At 33.3% G+C, this 20,909-nt stretch overlaps 1 protein-coding gene across 1 annotated transcript in view; it reads left to right on the forward strand.

The window, feature by feature from the left end:
* LOC125059681 (atrial natriuretic peptide-converting enzyme) overlaps nucleotides 1-20,909 on the forward strand; it is a 105,153-nt gene that overhangs the window by 51,762 nt on the left and 32,482 nt on the right. The window contains exons 4-7 of the mRNA XM_047664213.1: nucleotides 3,619-3,820; nucleotides 4,847-5,503; nucleotides 16,515-16,655; nucleotides 19,667-19,861. Coding sequence (XP_047520169.1) covers nucleotides 3,619-3,820; nucleotides 4,847-5,503; nucleotides 16,515-16,655; nucleotides 19,667-19,861 — 1,195 coding nt within the window. The remainder of the gene's footprint in view (nucleotides 1-3,618; nucleotides 3,821-4,846; nucleotides 5,504-16,514; nucleotides 16,656-19,666; nucleotides 19,862-20,909) is intronic.

Genomic DNA, 20,909 nt, shown 5'->3' on the forward strand with positions numbered 1-20,909 from the left:
ATGTTGTATGTAATATTTTGTAAGATAATGTTTGAGGCATAGAAGTGTCACTTGTTCGATATAAATATTTTAATGATTTTACCTGCCCTAATGTTTACCATAGTCGGTTAGATTAAAAATCAAGAGCAAGTATTACTAGAAAGTATTCTTACACAGATTTTAATATTAGATTTAGATGAAAAGAAGACGATAGGAAAGTATTTATTTAATTAAAAATGTTTTTTTAATGCCGTGTACATTAAGGAATGTATATTAAATAGCGACATAGTTTCAATTTGTACATATATACAGATTCTTTCAGATAACTCTAAATATAACAGCTTGTACGAGTTAATTAATTCTGAAAGCATAATCTATTATCCTCATAAGAGGATTCTCGTTATCCCAATGAATGTGGCTTGACCCCATCGTATAAAAATGATTTGTATGAAACCATTGGTCAAATCAAGAAGTGAACAAATCTACGACACTATTATTGTAAAATCACAATACAGCGGACCTATTATTTTAATTATACATTAATATGCTATAGTCTGTAACAATGAAATAATTATATTAAACTTTTACGAGAACAATTAATTAATACTAACCCTTATTTATGGCCTCATAGCCTCATAGTCTTATTAAGTGGCAGCTAGGTGAGGGGTACCGGGTTCGATTCCCGGTTCGAGGGCAAGTTTTAATTTAATTTCAATTTGTTCTCGGCCTTTGGGAGGGTTGTGCGGTACCGGGCGAGTGCTTAAACCGTACATGGAGGACACGGTCGAATTTCTAAGGCAAGCACGAATTATAAAAACCTTATACTTGACGCTGGCTAATGCACAAACCGTGCCAGAGCCATAAAAAAACCCTTATTTAAGTATTGGAAAGGTTAATTGAATTCTTATGAATTAAATATATATTTTAAATGTTTTTACGTTTTAAATACTTTAACTGGAAATCTTTACAGCATAACGTTTAAAATAATATTTGTGTATTCGCTACATACTTTGTTTAACTAAGATCGCGATCGATGACTGGTCATGATTCACAATTATTCCATAAAATATATAACATTACAATTATTCCATAGGTATATTATTAGGGTTATACTATCTAATCAGATCAATCTTTCCCCTCATATAATGTTAAGTGTAAGTTTCAGATTTTACCGTATATGATTTGTAGTGTTAATAAATACAGAACTTGGCGTACTACCTACCTTAACTTGGAATGTACCTTAAGACTTAAGAAATACGATTACTATAACAATACAATAATAATAAAATATTTTTTTACACTAAATCTTACAAAATATACAAAACATATACGTTCTATATGTGTTCTGTATTACAACGAGTTAAAGTTCGCAGCGGGTACTTCAACTGGGAAAACTCGTGCGGGAAGGTTGCGGGTAAAGTACCCACTGTTTATATTTGTCTTACACATATTATTATTATTAAAGGTTTATTAATCCATACAACAATTGGTTAGTTTACATTCCTTAATATTAGTTTTATTTGTGTTAGTATAAGTTTAAAAAACAATAAGTTAGATTAATTTTTTTGTGGTCTAGTTTTTGTATCGCCCCTTTTAGGGTAAAAGCCTCCTCCATATTTTTCCTTGTCTTGTCTTGAGCAACATTCATCCAGTTTTTCCTCGACAATTCTATTATGTCATCTGCCCATCTTTTCTTTTGTCGTCCTTTACATCTCTTTCCAGTAGATCCAGTCCATTTTTTTTTCATTTTTATTTTATTTGATTTTTTCGTTATTTCAAGTGTCTATCTTTAATCCCGCGCTCTAGTAATATGACCTGCCCATTTCCATTTAAGCCTAATATACAGCAATTTAAATATTTTTAATTGAATTTACAAGATCTTGAAATAAAATCTTTTATATCTGATATATAAAATTCTCGTGTCACAATGTTCGTTCCCATACCTACGAAACGGTTAGACCGATTCTTATGAAATGTTTTATGCATATTCAGTAAATGTTTAGCCCTTTAATGTTAAGGGTGGTCCGGTCCACCCCAAAAATTTTGTCATTTTATACACAGTTTTTTTTTGTTACAGCATACAAAAATACAAATAAACCCCTAATTTTCACCCCTCTACGATCAACCACTATTTGTTATTATAGTAGATAGTTTTTTTTTATTGAACTAAAAAAATGTTTCCTAGAAATAATATAGGTACAACGTTTGCCGGTCAGCTAGTATCTTATAATATTTTTAAAGACGATGTACTAAAAGAACACATAAAAAAAGAAAAACAATTTTATTCTGTGTTTATTTCTTCTTCTTCAGAAGGTTGGCGATCATCCTGGCTATTTTAATTTTGGATGCCGCGCTTCTAAACAATGACTTTATTTATGCTGTATTTATTTAATTTATTTATTTATTTACACTTCGTTGCAAATAAAAGAAACACAATACATAAAAATTATAAGGGATGCAACGGGCATTATTAGAATTATTTGGTTATATGTAACAAATATTTTCTTTGAAGATTATTAAAAAAGAGTAGGCATTAAAGCACAAATAATATTTAAAAGAGGCCAGGGGTCCTATTGAGTGGTAACAGACGACAGCGCATTGAATGGCTGAGCGGTAACCGATGTTGCTAATCAAGGGCGGTAATTAGCTGTCAACATAATGAATAGGCCGCTTCATTCGCTGCCCGGCGCCTAATTAAACACCCCTCTTGGATCGAAATATAGCTTTTATATTATTACTTGGCGTGGAAGACGAAATCTTTTGACTAAATAGTAATTTATTATCGTTGTTAATATACTTCGTGCAACAGGTTGCCTTATATATATATGACCTTCAAGCGTCAAATCATATCATTTTTTGATTGCTTACCCTAAAATAAAAAATGTGTGCGTTTACTAGTGTACACACGTAAGAAGTGAAACTTCTTTATGACATTATTTTTAGAAAAATGATCTACTATATGCAACTTTACAGAAATTGGTTAAATAAAGTTAAATTAGATAAAGTTTAACAAAAGGCTTTTATTATCATAGACATGAATACAAATACAATTATTTCATTTTACCTTATTACTACTAAGATTATTACCGAATTTCATTAATTGTAATAGAATTATTTCTATTATTGTTATCGTTATAATATTTTTGTTATTAATGGCTTCGAATCTCTTCGGATCAACCGTGGTAGGGACAAGAAAAATATGGCGCGTAACCGAAAAATGTGACGGTAATTTTTTTTCCAACGCCGATAAAGAAGTTTGACTTCAAAAAGCAACATGGCGCGTAACTGAAAAACGTGACGATTTGCTACAAAATTTCTCCCATACGTCGATAAAGAAGTTTCACTTCAAAAAACGTCGCCGTTCTTGGTCCGTTCGTTTTTATTTTTATTTGAATAATTTGTCATTATTTTAAACATTTCGTCGGTTAGACCTTATTTAGAAATATGCAAGATCGTATGGACAATATAACATAGAGTAATGACTGCAAGTGTTAGATAAGGAAGCTTTTTCTGTGCACTTTTGGCATTATGAACTCTATGGAAGAAAATTTATTAAGTTAGACGTGGAAAACAAATAAAAACTTTTTACTAAAATTATTTATGTTAATTTTAATAAAAAATCCTAATTTTTGTTATAAGGTGCGGCAGAGCGGGCAGCCTCGCAGCGACACCTGGTGAAAAGCTTATGGAATTGCTGAGACCTAACCCTGGCACGCCAAGAAGACACTCCACAGCAGCTTGTGCACCACCACAGCCCAGACCCTCAGGGTTCGTCTACTGTCCCTCGGATGCATTGCCTTACTGCCCACCATCGAGATTGGCGCCCCCGCGGCTTGTTAAGGTGAGACATATATGCAATACAGCCCATAGCTGGGTACACAGCGCACTAAATCCAAATCGAAAAAGGTTTTCCCGGAAGCCAAACCAGCACTTCTAGGTGCCCAGTGACTAAAACAACTGAACATCGAGACCACTAAGAGAATAGCGAATGGACTGAAATTTGTTATATTTTATATTTTGCTAATCAGAATCTAAAGAATGTAGGTATAGTAGACTAAGTAATAGTTAAAAAAACTTTTGTGAGACATAATAATATATCAATAAATATTGAAATATTAATTGCGTATTGGTAAAAGTTTTGAGTATTGTCTTCTCTACTCTTAAATAGATGATCTTCAGTCAAACAAAAGATTTATGAACAAACAGTTATAACCGCGGAGAGCAAGTTCTTATCAATTATTCTTTGTAAGGCCCCCGGGAAAAGTTCAGAGATCAATACATCACGTGTAATTACCGAAGACTACACCCAATATTGACTATAGATATTGCAGCTCCATCCCAAAGAGGTTTGTCTTATTAAATTTTCTTTGCCAAATATTTGAATTCATAATAGAGACTTTAAGATCAAGACATTTTTCTAATATTGACTTTATTGCTTTGTGCTTTTTAAATTTCACTAGTATTAAATCCTAATAACTAATTAGAATGAAAATAATTGAATTGTTAATGCTACGTACGCTATAACCCATAAAGTACGCATTTTATGTGATATGATATTGGATAATTAATTAATGACATTTTGATTGCATCGCCTGATTTGCATGTAATTAACACAAACGTATGAACTTTTCTCGCAATTACTAAATTAGTTCAACTACACTATTTTAACACGAACTTTGACTTTATTCCTGAGCGAAAATGCAAGTGAGAGAAATGAGAGTTTTTTTTTTATAGAACAGGGAGCAAACGGGCAGGAGGCTCATCTGATGTTAAATGATACCACTGCCCATGGACACTCTCGATGCCAGAGTGCGAGTGCGTTGCCGGCCTTGAAGACTGTTTCTACTGATAAAATATATTGTTGCAGTTACCACCACCACCAGTCCAGCCAGTACAACCACAGCCTCCTCCAGTGCCACAGAGAACTGCACCGGTCGCTCCCCTGCCAGTACCACCTGCGCCACCCCGTCGGTCACCACAACCACCAAGAAGGGTCCCCCCTCCTACACCCCCAAGGCCCATTGCTACAGACCCCAACGGCAATCGTAGAATACAAACGAATCCTCCAAGATTGGACTGCAACCGCAATCCCTCACAGCCCCAATTCCCAACTCAACCTTCAGTACCGCCACAAATCCCACAACCTCCACCACCACCTCAACCGACAATACCGAGGCGGCCGCCACAGAAAATGCCAGATAACCCGCTGCCGCAGACACAGATCAAGCGCTCGCCAAGTTCAGGCTCAACTATCAGCGTACGACAAGACTCTAACGTTTCGTCAGACTCATTTAGCCAGACGTCATCACCTTCTTATACGACAAAAACAATGGAGGCACCATTATTGCCGCAGCAGCATCTAAATAAGAGTCTCAACGCGAAGATAGCGCGTGGCCTCCTGCTGAAAGAACAACAAGAGAAAGAGAATGCAAACTCCTCGATTACAAAGAGCATGTCAACGCCGGCGTCACTTCAGACCATCGTCCGATTTCAGAATGGCAGTAATATGTCGTTGCATCATCGGGTAAGTTAATTATTTACTTCTTTATTAATATATCTCCCTTTAAGTCAATTTATAGTTTATTCATATAGTAACTTTTGTAACGGTTAAGAAATAAATCCAAAACTACATTAATTACCAAACGAATAAGAAGAACTAAACAGTCTGCCAGTTCTTTTAGCGTATTTTGATTTTCAATATGGTTTTGCCATTACATCGGCTTCATTCGTTCATTCATCAAAATTAGGTGTGGTTTCACGCTTATTAAGTAGTTTAAACTTAAAAAGAATCTTTTTGAAAACAAACTACTTAAACATTTTCTGCGAATCTTCAACATTTGGTCCGACAGAAGCAGTACGACAGTGTTGGGAACACTTAAATTAATTTCATTACAAAGTAGCACATTTTAAAACAAAATTATTCAGTGATATTAAAATCAATTACCTTAATAAAGCTGAAGTTATAATTGAGAGGTATAAGTTAGTTAATATGAGCACGTTTTCTGGCGCAATCCGTCCGGTACATTAAATTTGCCCGGGAACTTTTAACGTCTGAAAGTTTTATATGGTTTTATATGCAGAGCAGGCGCGGTCCTGGCGTGCCCGGATGTGCTGTAAATGGATTTATATTTTGCGCAGGTAGATTTCCAAGCGTTTTTCGTCGCCTAACTTTTCAGTTTTTATTGGTGCAAAAGGTTTACAGAATTGTCGCAGGTATTTTGATAATGTTATAAAAAACCACAAACCAATTTTATTCTGTTCAGCGTCTATCTATAGACCTTTAGATATAGATAGATATATGTATATAAGTATAGATAGATAGACCAAGTGCTGAAATTTGATAGCCATTTATTAATTTTTTTAGGACTTCAATAATTATCAGAAAAATAGTATTTATGTTTTATTTATTACGTAATCGATTTTACAAAACCAATGCTATGATTTTGGAAGGACCCTTTTGTTTTAGATATAAATCTAAATATATGTTCTTACGGTACATAATTATAGACCATATAACATAGAATTCTTCAAGTAAACTTTTTAGTTTTGACAATTTAACGATAGATTTTTTTACTTTAATAAATCATAAGACGTTTGGTAATCAACTGAAAAATGCTTTTGATTGAAACAGAAAGAGAATAAGAAAATTTTAAAACGTAAATAGAAACTAAACTTGCTGAAGTTTTTAATAAATATTTATGTAAATAGGATTTTAATACTCCAAGAAATAGTTCGGTGCTTTTCAGTTGCAACGAATGCAATACTTTTTCATCAGATTTTCACGATGTAATGAAATCGAGAAAATATTATTTGTCAAATGCATGCATCAACTCCGCTTTTCAGTGGTTTCAGTCGTTTATTTATTGTATCTGATTCTCTTTTTATTCTCTTTCTCTTTCAATCTAATTGGTGGCTAAAGATCGACAACTAACTACTACTACTAATACTGAAACGATAAAAAAAGTGACTTTAAACACTCTGTTTCTACTTTTTGTACTATAAAAAAGTAAAATTAAAAATGACAAAAAGTATAAATTTAACTATATTTAAGCTCGGTGCTAAGTTTCTTCACAAAACATTTTTCTACGAGGTTACTAATAACACAATGGTGAGCACAGATGTGTAGGACTACCACATAGCTCATTCCGAACTGCCTACTTAGATATATAACCAACTTAATCATAATAGGAAAATAAAACAGAATACGAATTATATAATATATGTTATTATTATATACATTCATTCATATATCGTGTGTTTCATATTTTAATAGTGCCTTCAAGATTTCTTAATAATTTATTTGCAAGTCCTGTAAAGTAATGATTAAAAACAGAATACGAATTATATAATATATGTTATTATTATATACATTCATTCATATATCGTGTGTTTCATATTTTAATAGTGCCTTCAAGATTTCTTAATAATTTATTTGCAAGTCCTGTAAAGTATTTATCATATTCCGACCTATGGCCACAGATATGCAATCGTAGTTGATTTCGTAAGATCAGAATCTAAGATCTTTTATGAACCTACTGGATTTGATTTACAGCAATCCGAATATGATATTGAAAGTTTTGTCTGTGCGTGATTCTTTAAAGCAGTAATAAAATTATAAATACGTCTAGAGTAGACGTGTGAAACTGTGTTATGTATTGATAAAAATCTAAAACAGCTCCAAGTAGTTTATTTGTTGCCGAATAAAAGAATCAGAAACTTGTTGAATATGAGGGGAAATTAGTACTGTTAAATGTGTAGGTAAAATTTATTTTAACTAAATTCTAAGTACACTGTTGATAGATAAATGTTTAATAATAACATCATATTTTTTGGAGTCGAGTACTTAAAATATTAATAAGGAAAATACATTTATAAAAAAATATAGCGCTACTATTAGGCCTGTATCTGTTTCACGATCATTTGTTTTTTTTCTAATAGGAAAATAGATCAGTATTCCTAACACACGTTAATTGCGCATATATGAAAGTCCATGCACAGCCGGGGTTCGACCCCACGACCACGTTGATGAGAATCGCACGCTGAAGCCACCAGCGTCACTGCTCTTTTAAAAATCACTGTTTATAATCGAATAACAATAACAACACTGCAAAACATTATAATAATTGGATAAAGAATTAAATTGAAAAGCAAAATATTAACAATAACATTTAAAGCGCTCGTAAACGTCGACTGAAATTTAGTGTCACACGCAGTCTAGCGGGCGCAATTAAAATATAGTGCCGTATTTGCTCGCACGTGGCGCTGACCGTATGGGAATGAACCGGTTATAAGCTCCAGCGTATTTTCAATTGAAATAATTTTACGTTTCCAAGGTCCTTATTACATTTGAGATTTTGAATATAATGTAATTTTAATTGTTAATCACGGGCGAGTTTGCTTGCGATGGTAATATATTATAGCAATGGGATCATATACCTACCTACAAGATGGCAAAAAGTTATCGAACAAAATGGTACCTACATACTTTAGTTAAATGTAAATAAACTTTATTAAAAAATGTTGTGAATTTTCTTGAAAAATGCGAAGAAACTTTTTCCCCAACCTATTATTTGATGCAGTGTTTGTTTAGCTACCTATTAAAAAGTTTTTCTCCTTGTTATAGTCCTGAAATATTTAAAACATAAATCGTTTGCAATTATTAATACAGAAGTTTTAACAATTAGGCGATTATAAGATTAATATTATCTTTACAACTACCACGCACAATTCAAATATATCTATCTAATATCTATATATCATACATTAGCCGTTTAAACATATTAAATTTCGTCTACATTTCAAAAGCCACACTCGGATGAGCAGTTTTCGATACTGATAGGCATATCAATAATCTCTCTCTCATGACTTAACCGAATGAAAACATTTTATTTCACACCTGAAAACCGTAGATTGCAGATCATTTGATCTCGGGGATTGCAAACAGTATCAAATTGAAAACGCCGACTCATTCTATTAGGACACTGGGAGGGCTATTACGAAAAAAGAAAGCCGCCAGTCGCGAAATATGCTACAGGTTTTAGTTGGCACAGAAAGGAATCGCTCGATACTTTTAAAAAAGTTTTTATCGGCACTTATATACTTGAAGGGATTTGGGTTTTTTTAGTTTTAGAAGTAAGTTGTAATACGTCTTTTAGGGCATTTGTAACTTCATTATAGCTTTAGGGTCTGTTTCACAATGTATGGAAAAAGTACCTAATAGCTATGCAACACATAAATTATTTGGAAGATAAATTGTGTTATTTGACATTCATCGGACTCATAACTTATGATGGACTTTATGTGACGAATAGCTCTATCTGACAGTCGTGAAACGCAACAATAGTGTTTATCCTACCAAATGATATTATAGTAATAATACCAATAAGTAATAAATAGCTTATTCGGAACTTATGTAGAACTTATCCGTACATTGTGAAACAGACCCTTAGTCTTGTAACGACGGCTTGATGGTTATTTCTGCATTAAATGTATGCTAATTATTTCTAAAAGTCCCACTAATGGCACGATACTATGCGAAATCTAGAAACTTCTAGATTGCTTATTTAAAGAACTGGTATCCCTATGGCGTAGCAAATTGTGTCTATTAAAACCCGGAGGTTGAAAGTTTATCAGCAAATCTATTCTGGTTTGATTTAATAGAAAATATATTACAAACATAAAAAGATTACGCTCAGTACTCAGTATAACAATATGTTCAGGTTGCTCTTGGGCTTCCCAAGGTTCTGCTTTGCGTATGTTTGCCGAGACCCGGTTTTAATGCCATCATTCTTGAATGGATCCATGATGCATTGTGTTACGATTAGCACCAATCTTCAATGATTACATAAAACAAACATATCTTAAAACGTTAGTATGCATGCCCCACTATAGATTTATTTTTTCTTATTTACAATTCAATACGTTAGTATATGTTAATAGCAACTAAGATCGAATTGTTAGTAAGTCTAACTAAAACTATATATGCATCTAAAGTGAAATATTAAGTTATTATTATTACACAAAAATAGAACGACTCCTTAAATGTGTCTGCTTCGAACATATACAGAAATTTCTGTACTACGTAGAGTGTATTGTTGAACATTTATAAAGCGACTAGTAGTGAATCGTGCGACCATCCTATTTGTTCCTAATAACCCCGTTCGGTAAGCGATCGTTCGATGGCACTCGGAGGGGATTTATTTTAATTGTTTTAACACTAAATTGATTTCCTATCCGCTTCAGAGATTTAACATGTGTAGGTGTGATTCGAGTTCGTGTTTTGGATTAGGGCTGTTTTTGTCATTACGCCATTCGTTTTTGATTCGATTAAATATTTAAATAATACTTTTTGTACCCGCGAATTTATTATACTACTTACAAAATGAGGATTTATTTAAGTTATAAAATCGTATTTTAGTGAAATAAACAATCAATAGCAACAAAAATCAGTGGGGCACCAACTTCATATTAACATCATCATGTTATTCAACGCCTAGAGTATTTGATATGTACCGGTTATTGTCTTAGACTTGTCTTTAGATTCTCCTTTACAATTTCAAGTATTAACCGCCGCATGTAGAAGTTTGCCTTCTTTTACAGCCAGGGATTGACCACAATACCTTAGTGTGGAGATTCATGGGACGACAATAGTTTAACATTGCTTGTTGAAAACAGTGATAAAAGTAAATCGCAACTTTACTTGTAGGTGTTTTATTTTTTAAGGAAAATACACACGTACCAAATCACCGAGGGCCACCATGCCACACGTAATATTTTAGCGCTGAAATATAAAGCGATAAATAAAAGAAGCAGAGCAGTGTTGGCCTAGTGGCTTCAGCGTGCGACTCTCATACTTGAGGTCGTAGGTTCGATCCCCGGCTGTGCACCAATGGACTTTCTTTCTATGTGCGCATTTGACATTTGCTCGAACGGTGAAGGAAAACTTCGTGAGGAAACCGACATGTCTTAGACCCAAAAAGTCGACGGCGTGTGTTAGGCACTGAAGGTTGATCACCTACTTGCCTATTAGATTGAAAAATGATCATGAAACAGATTGAGAAATCTGAGGCCTAGACCTAAAAGAGGTTGTAGCGCCAATTTTTATTTCATTAGTGTCTTTAGAACGGTCTTATATACCTGACATATATGTACACTAGTTCAAAAGCGTTTTATATGTCTTAGCACTAGAGCCGTATTGTCGAGGAAGTAGGCGCCATCGACATTCACTATGAGATTGTTGTGGTCCCTGGCAGAATGACCAGCGCTGTGGGTGTGTGTGGAACACGGTTAATTTTATTTTTTTGATTATTATTATTTTGTGTGTTTCATTAGTAATAAATGTTATGTCTATGTCTTATAAGAGAATCATAAACTGAATTAAATAAAAGGATACAGTATTGTTTATATTTTGATTACACGTACTTGAGGAAACAACCCCATTGTTACCTCAAGTAATGAAAAATATTCCAGACATCAGATTTTGGTAATTGAAGTATACAGGCCTAGCAATGCCAAGCCAAGGCTATTTGTCTAAAGCATTATTGTCTTTAAACAATAAGCGATCAAGTATCAATTATGAAGACAAAAGTCGAGTCTCGCAAATGGGAGTTTCATGACACTTTAATGGATGTTAAAAATATTTAAGATAGTTTACCGTTAGGCTTTACAACCTCGTTATACAATACGATTTAATTTCGCTTTATAGGAAGCGTAAAACGTCAAATTCAAAGGCAAAAGTGTGCTTATTGAATATTTTTGATTAGTAGCCCATTCACCAAATATGCCACCAAACTTAAAAGGATTTTATATATGTAGCAAAAAACTTGACTTATTTTCCTTCAAGAAAAGAGCGTACAAATTCTTGAAAGGCCGGCAACGCACTTGCGAGCCTTCTGGCAGTGTGAGTGTCCATGGGCGACGCCCATGTATCATATATATCACTTAACATCAGATGAGCCTCCTGCCCGTTTGCCTCCTATTACATTAAAAAAAAAAACTTTTACTGATGTTCTTTTATCTATTTCGTTTCCGAAGCATTTGTGCTATATAAGTGTATTTAACACTCCGAAGAGATTCCAATTAAATTCCCAAGCAGGCGCTTGATTGGAACCTGCAAGGAAAGCGTAAGCGTGTTCGTCCAAAGCAAACCTGGGGTCGTACAGTTGCAGATGAGTCAAAGAGGGCCGGAAAGACTTAGAGCGAGGTGAAATATGAGGCTCAAGACCGAATGCGAAGACTCACTGTGGACGCCAAGAGGATGGGACATTAAGTGTATTTTCACAAATTTATCGGTCTAAGTTAAGTCGAAATGATCCTATTTATATTAAAATCGGTTCAATAATAAGGTTAAATCATGTCAAAGCAATTAGGGCACTGTTTTATCATATAAGAGTGATCACTTTCTTATATTAAATATTGTCAACGGACTATGAAAAACTGGAAAGAGATAAAAAATGTGTGCGAACACAACATCAAATGGTTTTTATTAGAATATTTTTATATATTTGACTTGGTTTTTACTTTTTATTAATTAAAAAAAACATTTTATTTGACGTATCAACAGTACATAAACATTTCTATTCATACAGATTTTTAAATCGCGAGGAAGGCGGTATAACTTCTGTTTTAATGAAAAAATATGGTCCATGAAAAGTTTTTATATTTCCACAACATCAAAGATTAATTAAAAAGTCGCGCGCATAACTTTGACCAAATATTTTGTTGCAGATGGATATTGCCTATATTGTAGCGCATAACTAGATTTATCCCTATATTTTATTAGCTTGTATTTTATGGTTAAGTAAATAAAAATTACGTTACAAATATTAATACATCATATCATCGAAATTACTAACCGAACATGATAATAATACTTTTATTTTTGTAATATTCTGTTAAATTGGTGGCTGCATTTCCCTGCTATATTTAGATGTTTCAATTGAAGTTTTGGCATCCTTAAAAACGATTCTAATTTGCGACTCTGTTGGCTTAGTCTTGCTTATTATTTTTCAGCAGAGAGAAAAAATCATTACGTCCTTGCTTCGTTTTTTCTACTCTTTTGGCATTAGTCTTGCTTATTATTTAACAATAGCAAATGAAAAAGAAATTTTAATAAAACTACAAGTCTAAGAAAAACCAGAGAGAAAAAATTATTACGTCCTTGCTGTTTTGGCATCCTTCAAAATGATTTTAATTTTTGCGAACCTATTGGCATTAGTCTAGCTTATTCTTTTACAATAGCAATTTAAAATGTAAAGTACAAATAGCCTTAAGCCTGAATTCATATTATTTTACACGAAAATCCCAAAGTTACATAATAATTTAATTCAACCAGATTTGAATTTAAACCTTAGGGAGTTTAAATCTCCAGAAATTATATTCCAATTTCATTGCATTCTGGGTATAATGTTGAACAAAGACGAATTTCAATTTTGAAATCCAGTCAAATGTCATTGTCTCGTTCGAGAACGAGGATTGTCTGAATACAGCATGCAATTATATATGTGGCGCTTATAGTGTCGCTCTAATATTTAAGTTCAAAATTTTCCTTCAAGCAACGATTGTTCATTGGTTAACGTAATGATATGTGGAGGGGCGGAGCTATTGCGCTCTATGATAAGCTACCCCAGAACGCTGGGTTACCGATTCGTAGTACTGAACATAAAGGAAATTTAATTTAATGACGCAATAAGCAGGCAGATTAAACCTACAATAAATTAAATAGGCTGCTTAACCCGCTCACCGAACACAATTTAAAAAAACTGTTAAAGGACTGGCTACAGCACGCACCTTACGCAGAGTTGGAAATGCTACTGAGACCTACGGTTACACATTCATACACATTACACTCACACATATACTCACATATACCCACACACTCATGCACAGACGCAAATTACGTTTCGCGTAATACCGTTAGTTAAAAAAATAAACATAAGAAATTTTTGTAAACAGTATAAAAATTTCAATATAACATTGTTATGAAATTAGGTATTAAGTTTGTTTTGGAAGAGATGGGATAAGGTATTTTTTACTTAAGATGGATCGCAAATCTTACGATAAATATTTATTTACACTTTTTTGCGCAAGAATTAAATCATAATATTAACAATTAAAAAAAAACAACGGGTGGCCTTATCGTTATTAAGCGATCTCAATATGGTCTATATAGATTTATTCACAACATTTGTGACTCCGATTATCGGTTCAGATTTTTTTAAGGTTTTTAAAAATAGACAATAAAATAGTTTTATATAAATGCTATACTTAAATCTATTTGAAAAGAACCGCTGTACTGTTTTCATGTATGTTTTTCTCTCTGGCACAATGCGCACTCGAGTACAAAAGTTGGAAGTAACAAAGTCCCCTAAAAGATCCCTCTCAAAGGATTTCATCTCCTGCAGCTGTTTTAAAACTACAATACAGACTTATGGTACTATTTATTCTTGCCAAGATCGAACTTGGTTTTTAAGATAAATAAAATATTACGAGTTATTTGTTTATTTTTACAAACATTACGATTACTTTTAATTACATTTTAAGGTTTAATGAAAATAATAAATGAATAAGGAAGGGAATAAAAATTTATATTATGACATTAGTTGACTGGTATTCATAAAATAACGACTTTAACGGATCTTTAACGGACTTTTTAAAAATGGAAATCCGTTAATTCCTTTTGGCGTCTGGGCTGAGAGAGAGTGGTGGACTGAGACTCTGAGATGCTAGCGCCTATACCCAAACCAAAATAAAGTAAAGTAAAAAATCCTTAAATCATGTATGTAACATAATGTACTCTTATGACTTGTCAGTAAAGGAATACATATTAATGCTTCTAATTTTAAATTTACTGCCAGTTCTCAAATCAAGGGCGTAGAACGGAAGAGCAGAACTGGCAATAAACTCTCAGCCACTTTTTTTAATCGCCATTTTTTTTACGCAACGTTTGTAAGGAGCTGCAACCATTACACCATGTTCCACATGACATATCAAGTAATTAATAATAATAACATAAATAAAAAAAATAAAAAAAAACAACGACCTCTATCAGCAGGAGGCATGGTGAAATAGGAGCACGCACTTACATTCTCGTGGGAACAACACGAATGCTTCTGCTCCGTCTAAATCACATACACGCTGGCACGGGTAACAACAAAGCCCTTTCCTCGAGTCTTGACCTAACATCTCACCAATTAAAGTTTAGGTATTCGAAATGCCGGTGTACCCACTATGCCTACACCACCTATGACTTACGCCGCCGTATGTAAGATTCAATTAACATAAAGGGGCCACATAGCCTAGCGGTCTTATAAAGTGGCAGCTAGGTGAGGGGTACCGGGTTCGATTCCCGATTCGAGGGCAAGTTTTAATTTAATTTAAAATAGTTCTCGGCCTTTGGGAGGGTTGTGCGGTACCGGGTGTTTGCCTAAACCGTACATGGAGGACACGGTCGAATTTCTAAAGACAAGGACGAATTATAAAAAATCCTATACTTGACGCTGGCTAATGCACAAAAAAGAATAAAAAAAGAATAAAAATAAATTAACAAAGATTCACTAGCGCACCATCGTTCGGACGTCTTCGAAGTCAAAAGTCTACCTATTAAGCCAGCTAATGTCAATTTATACGAAAGTTTTATAATTTGTATAAAGTTGTCAGTGTGGCAAGATAAAGTATTCACAAAAGCCTGCATCAAACGCAATCGTTTGCAACCTTTTGTTGACTTACGGATTTGAAATGTAAGCTGTTTAACATCGTTACGTTATAACGAAGATTTGAAGGAAAATAATACGGGTTGTATTATGTGATGAGCTGGGGTTGCTTATGGGCATGACAAGACAACATTCATTCTTTTAGAATATTAAAAGGAATTAAAATACACAGAAGGTGATATGTACATCAATAACAAGTATAGAGTGTAAAAAATATCAGAAAAAATATATACAGAACACAAAAAAAACCTTTTTATGATTTCGTTATATTAATAATTGATTGATTTCAATATTTTGTTATAACTTTTAAGAGACATTACTGTCATAAAATAACTTTGAACATTCCGCTAGATATATCGTTTTGGAGTTATAATTTAAATATAGAATTATAATATTATATAAATTATATAAGAATTCGAATTGTTGTTGAAAACACTGTTATTTTGACTTTTAAAGGTTATCAATTTGACCTGTATTTATTGTGTTGTTCCTTTGTTTGTGGATTTTCTATTCGTGGACCGAGCTGTATGAACGTATTAAATCATTCGGATTTATTACGTTACATAAAACAACACGTAACCATATAGGGCCAGCTGCTCTCCTCTTCGTACATAATCTTACCATCTTTTTATTTATCTTCCTCGTTTTCTTTTGTCATAGCGAGGATGTCAATCCGACACTTTCTTCGTCCATTTATCATTATCTTCTCTCTTTATCTAATGCGGTAATAGGAGGGTTTATATCCTTGAAATCCTGAGCTAAAACTCAAAGTACAATTGTATATAATATAAATCCTCAGAAATTAATATCGGATTGAATTTTCAGATGTTGCGCGATATGCGAGGTACCAGCACCAACAGCTCAGCACACAAATTTCGCATGATGCAGCTCGCTCTGAATGCAGTCGCACTAATCGTTATTACGGGGGCACTATTTGCTTACTTCAGAGCAAACCCAGCTGTACAGGTATTTAAATATTCAAAATTTGAATAGAGAATTAAAAATAAATTGTATCAAAAAATCTCGAGGAATTATGAAAAAAAATCCAATATCACACGCACACAGATATCACTCACCCATAAAAAGATTATTACTAAAGATGTATATATACTTTAGTGTCACATAAAAAATATACACATAAATAATTAATTGATTAAAAACAACCTAACGTTTGCATATTCTATGGGCTTCATACTTTCGATTGGTATAGAATTTATCCAATAATCATACCGGTGAAATGTTTAAAAAAATATTTTTTTTTAATATTAATTTAACATACTCTGGACTGAAATTTGCTAGGCAACCCATATGGATTATATTTATTGACATATTAAATTAAATATAAAATACGTTTCATTAAATAAGCATCTCGGTGAAGGTCGTTGTATATCGGGATCTTATACTATTAGTGTCACTTATTCTCCTCGCCTTTTCTATTTAATCTGCATATTTGACATTGTATTTTAAATGCAAAGTTTTAAACTTCTTCACAGAAACAAAGGTTTTAATCTTGAACAGATGACAATTATTGTGGTTCGTCGCTGCTGAACAGAATACGAGTGTTCATTGGAAATAGAAATATGAATTCCTAGCGAATTGAATATTTGAGATTTCGAGTTACGATTTATCGGGGTAGAGATTATATTTGGAAAATGATCTTAGGTTCATGTACGATTAAATTACTTTAATGTTCAAAAACGAAATGCGTGTCGCTTCCTTGTAATTGGACTAGAGCTGACCAATTAAAAACAAATGACAACGTTCGATTTTTAAAATTACATAAATGGATTCTATGGTAAACTTTACTCTTAATTCTACGCAGTAGCGCTGGTATCTGTAACTTTCAATATCATCGGGACCCCAATAGTTGTTGTAAGTTACAGAGTAGAGACGGTGAAGTAAGAAGACTTTTCACTGAGAAACAAATATAAGTTAAGAGAAATACGGTTACAAGCAATGCGGTATCATTTAATACCCCTTAACTAAGCTTTGTGGTTCAATTAATTACGATCTTTGTTTAAGGTTTAAATATTTCATTGACGGGCAACGATGGTTTTCGACATTGAAGATATTTATTAAAGATTTTTATATTAACCTAATATAATATATATGGTACCTGTGCTCTGAGTGATGTCTATCCGTATCTAATTACGGAGACCATTCTCCGTTAATAGTCGTCCTCATTAGGGAGAATCTATAATGGACCCATGGATTCTCTAATTCGCTTATTCTATGATAATTGATTTGACAGGGTTACCCTAGATGGCAACCCCATAACTGGCAATAATTATTGTTATGAAATAAGTGTAATAATCAATCATTATATGTAGATTGTGTCCAAAGCCAAAAAACCAGCAACAGTTACTAGTTGACAAATAGAAAATATATTTTAATTTAAATCTTTAGATGGTAACCCTAGCGGTTAGAAGCTTCGATTGTTTTGTTTTCCGCTCGCGCACAAAGTCTCGTGATGTAGATGTTATTTCGCGAAAATCTTTGTTTCAAACATCAATGAGCTACTTTGCCCTCCATTGTTGGGAGTCTTTTATGTTGAATGTTACAGTGAATTTATTGGTACCCTTATTTTCATGTAATTGAAAGGTGTCCAATTTCAAAAGGTCGTTGTTCTATATATTCTTTGAATACCTAATATAATAGACATCAGAGAAGTCGCACTAACAAGTCGCACCAATAATGTGTCATTCAAAAAATTTAATATATTATGTGAAGATATTTTATACAGGGGAGATGACAAAACCTAGTTTTCGCGCCAAAAGCGGCATCATAATACAACAAAATGACCGCAGTATTTTATTAATTAATTAACATATTCCGAGCACGTAGCATGCCAACATTCCTCATGTGGTCGATTTAAACGGAAATTATCCCAAGTATTTCGGATTTACCTAGTGTAATTTGTAGCAAAGGGAGCATTATATAAAATTCTTGTGTCACAATGTTCGTTCCGAAACGGCTCGACCGATTCATAAGAAATTTTTTATGCATATTTAGTAAGTCTGAGAATCGGCTATTATCTATCTTTTAAACCCCTAAGTGATAAGTGGTGTCCACCCTAAAAATTTTGCTATAATTTTTTTTGTTTTATTTTTTTATGATACAACATACAAAAATACATACAAGCCCTAAATTTCAACCCTCTACGATTAACCCCATTTTTTTATTAAACTAGATAGTTATTTTTATTGAAATAAAAAAATGTTTCCTAGAAATAATATACATGGAAAAACAACGTTTGCCAGGTCAGCTAGTTATTTTATATAAGAAAAAAAGTAAATATTATTGATGCATCCCGTTGCAAAAAACTTAAGTGGAAATGGGTGGGCTACACCGATCGCATGAGTCGAAGTCGTGGGTTCGAATACCAGTACATACAATTTTCTAACGTTACATTGAAGTCCTTACAGAATGGTGCATTTAAATACGAAATTTGATGCTTTACCGTCCAATTGTATCTATGGTGAGTTTAAATAAATTAATAGCTCCGTGTAGGGCTGCGAAATTTGTGTATATCACCCGCCTCATAAACTCACATATATATATATATATAGGTGAGGGTTCACACACACACACACCGACACACTCCAACTATGTATCACTTCTTTGTTTTACTTTTTAGTTAAATGTAGTTTATTTGTATGTTTAATTTATACTTTTGTATTTTTGACTATAGTTGTTTATATATAGTACGTACGTATATCATATTGTGTCCTTTTTAATTTAGTTAACTTTATTTATTATGTATTTCTGCACTTCTTGCTTGCCTTACCTAATTTAATTTATTTGGCTTTTTTTTTCACAGTGGTTACCTGGAAGAGATCGCTAGAAAGTGATAAGGCCACCAGTTGCCGTCCTTTTCATTTAATTATGTCAACTTATTATGTTTTTGCAACGAAGAATAAATAAGTAAATATATGTGTCGAGTAATATATAATATACATAACATGACATTTTTTCAGTACGTCTCTCAAGTGGTCAACAAATCTACGGTGGTGACGTGGCCAGTTCCCGCAGAGCCTTCCGGAAGTCGTAACCCCGCGCCGGGTGTCTGTCTCCCTGTTATCGTGAGCTTTTGCCATCAACACAAAGTCTCATATAACTTCACCGTTTTCCCTAACTACATTGGCCACTTTGGACAACGGGACGCCCAACAGGTTCGTGATAATATAAAAAGTACAATAATAATTATCAAATGGCGCTACAGTCTTGGCCTCAGATTGCATCCTTTGACTATTTTATTTCGCTTTCACAATGTCCGTCGTAATATCCGTCCGAGTCTGATTATTGTAACAAGTCATGTATGTCTGCGATAAGACATACACGACTTTGATTAACCAATCAAAATCGTACGTTTTTCGTTTTGCAATCTTTTTTTTATTGATAAAAGCTTGCCTACGCTCGGAACACTGATACATTGGTAAAAGAACCACAATATACAATTTTTTATTTTACAAGACAAAATGACATACACGAAGAGACAATACAAATATTAAACAAAACAATTACAAAACAAAAACTAAACGGAAACTAATAATGTGTGAGGGGGGCTACTATGGATATCCAGACCTAGCTCGTTTTAGAATGCTCAATCTGAGCTTTGAGCTTTGACCAAAACGTGTTCTTCGGAAAGGAGGGACAAATGAAATGATGGGATGCCTGGGGTAACTAGAGGCTAGACGACCTCTCATCTTACCTGTAGACCTGAGCACATTACTAAAAAAATATTTAATTTTAGATGTTACTTGAATTTTTTTTCCTTCACCTAATGAAACAGTATTAGATGCGCCAGTAGAGAAATATATTACACAGCCGTGATTTGAAAGCACGGCAGCGTCGATAGACGCTTGAGCCACGAAGCCTATACTGCAAAAAGTAGGTACAGTACATCTATTTTTAGGAAATAACATTGTTGAAACAACTACTGCATAATCATTATCGACGGATTTATATAAAGCTTCTTTATAAAGCGAATTTTATTTTGACTGACAGACTGCATAGCTACGTAAACTGAAGATATTATTGTGTATTACATATATAAGCTATGATATTTTATTATTCATATTCAGTTCATTCGTAAGTAAGTAAAACCTATTTAATTAAACCATATATATTATGTACAATCGTTTGTTTTATGAATAATTTAAAAATGGAATTATTTACGAATATATTAGTATTATATCATTGGTTTGAGGTGTTTATTTT

The sequence above is a fragment of the Pieris napi genome, chromosome 20 (assembly GCF_905475465.1).
Source record: "Pieris napi chromosome 20, ilPieNapi1.2, whole genome shotgun sequence".
NCBI lineage: Eukaryota > Metazoa > Arthropoda > Insecta > Lepidoptera > Pieridae > Pieris > Pieris napi.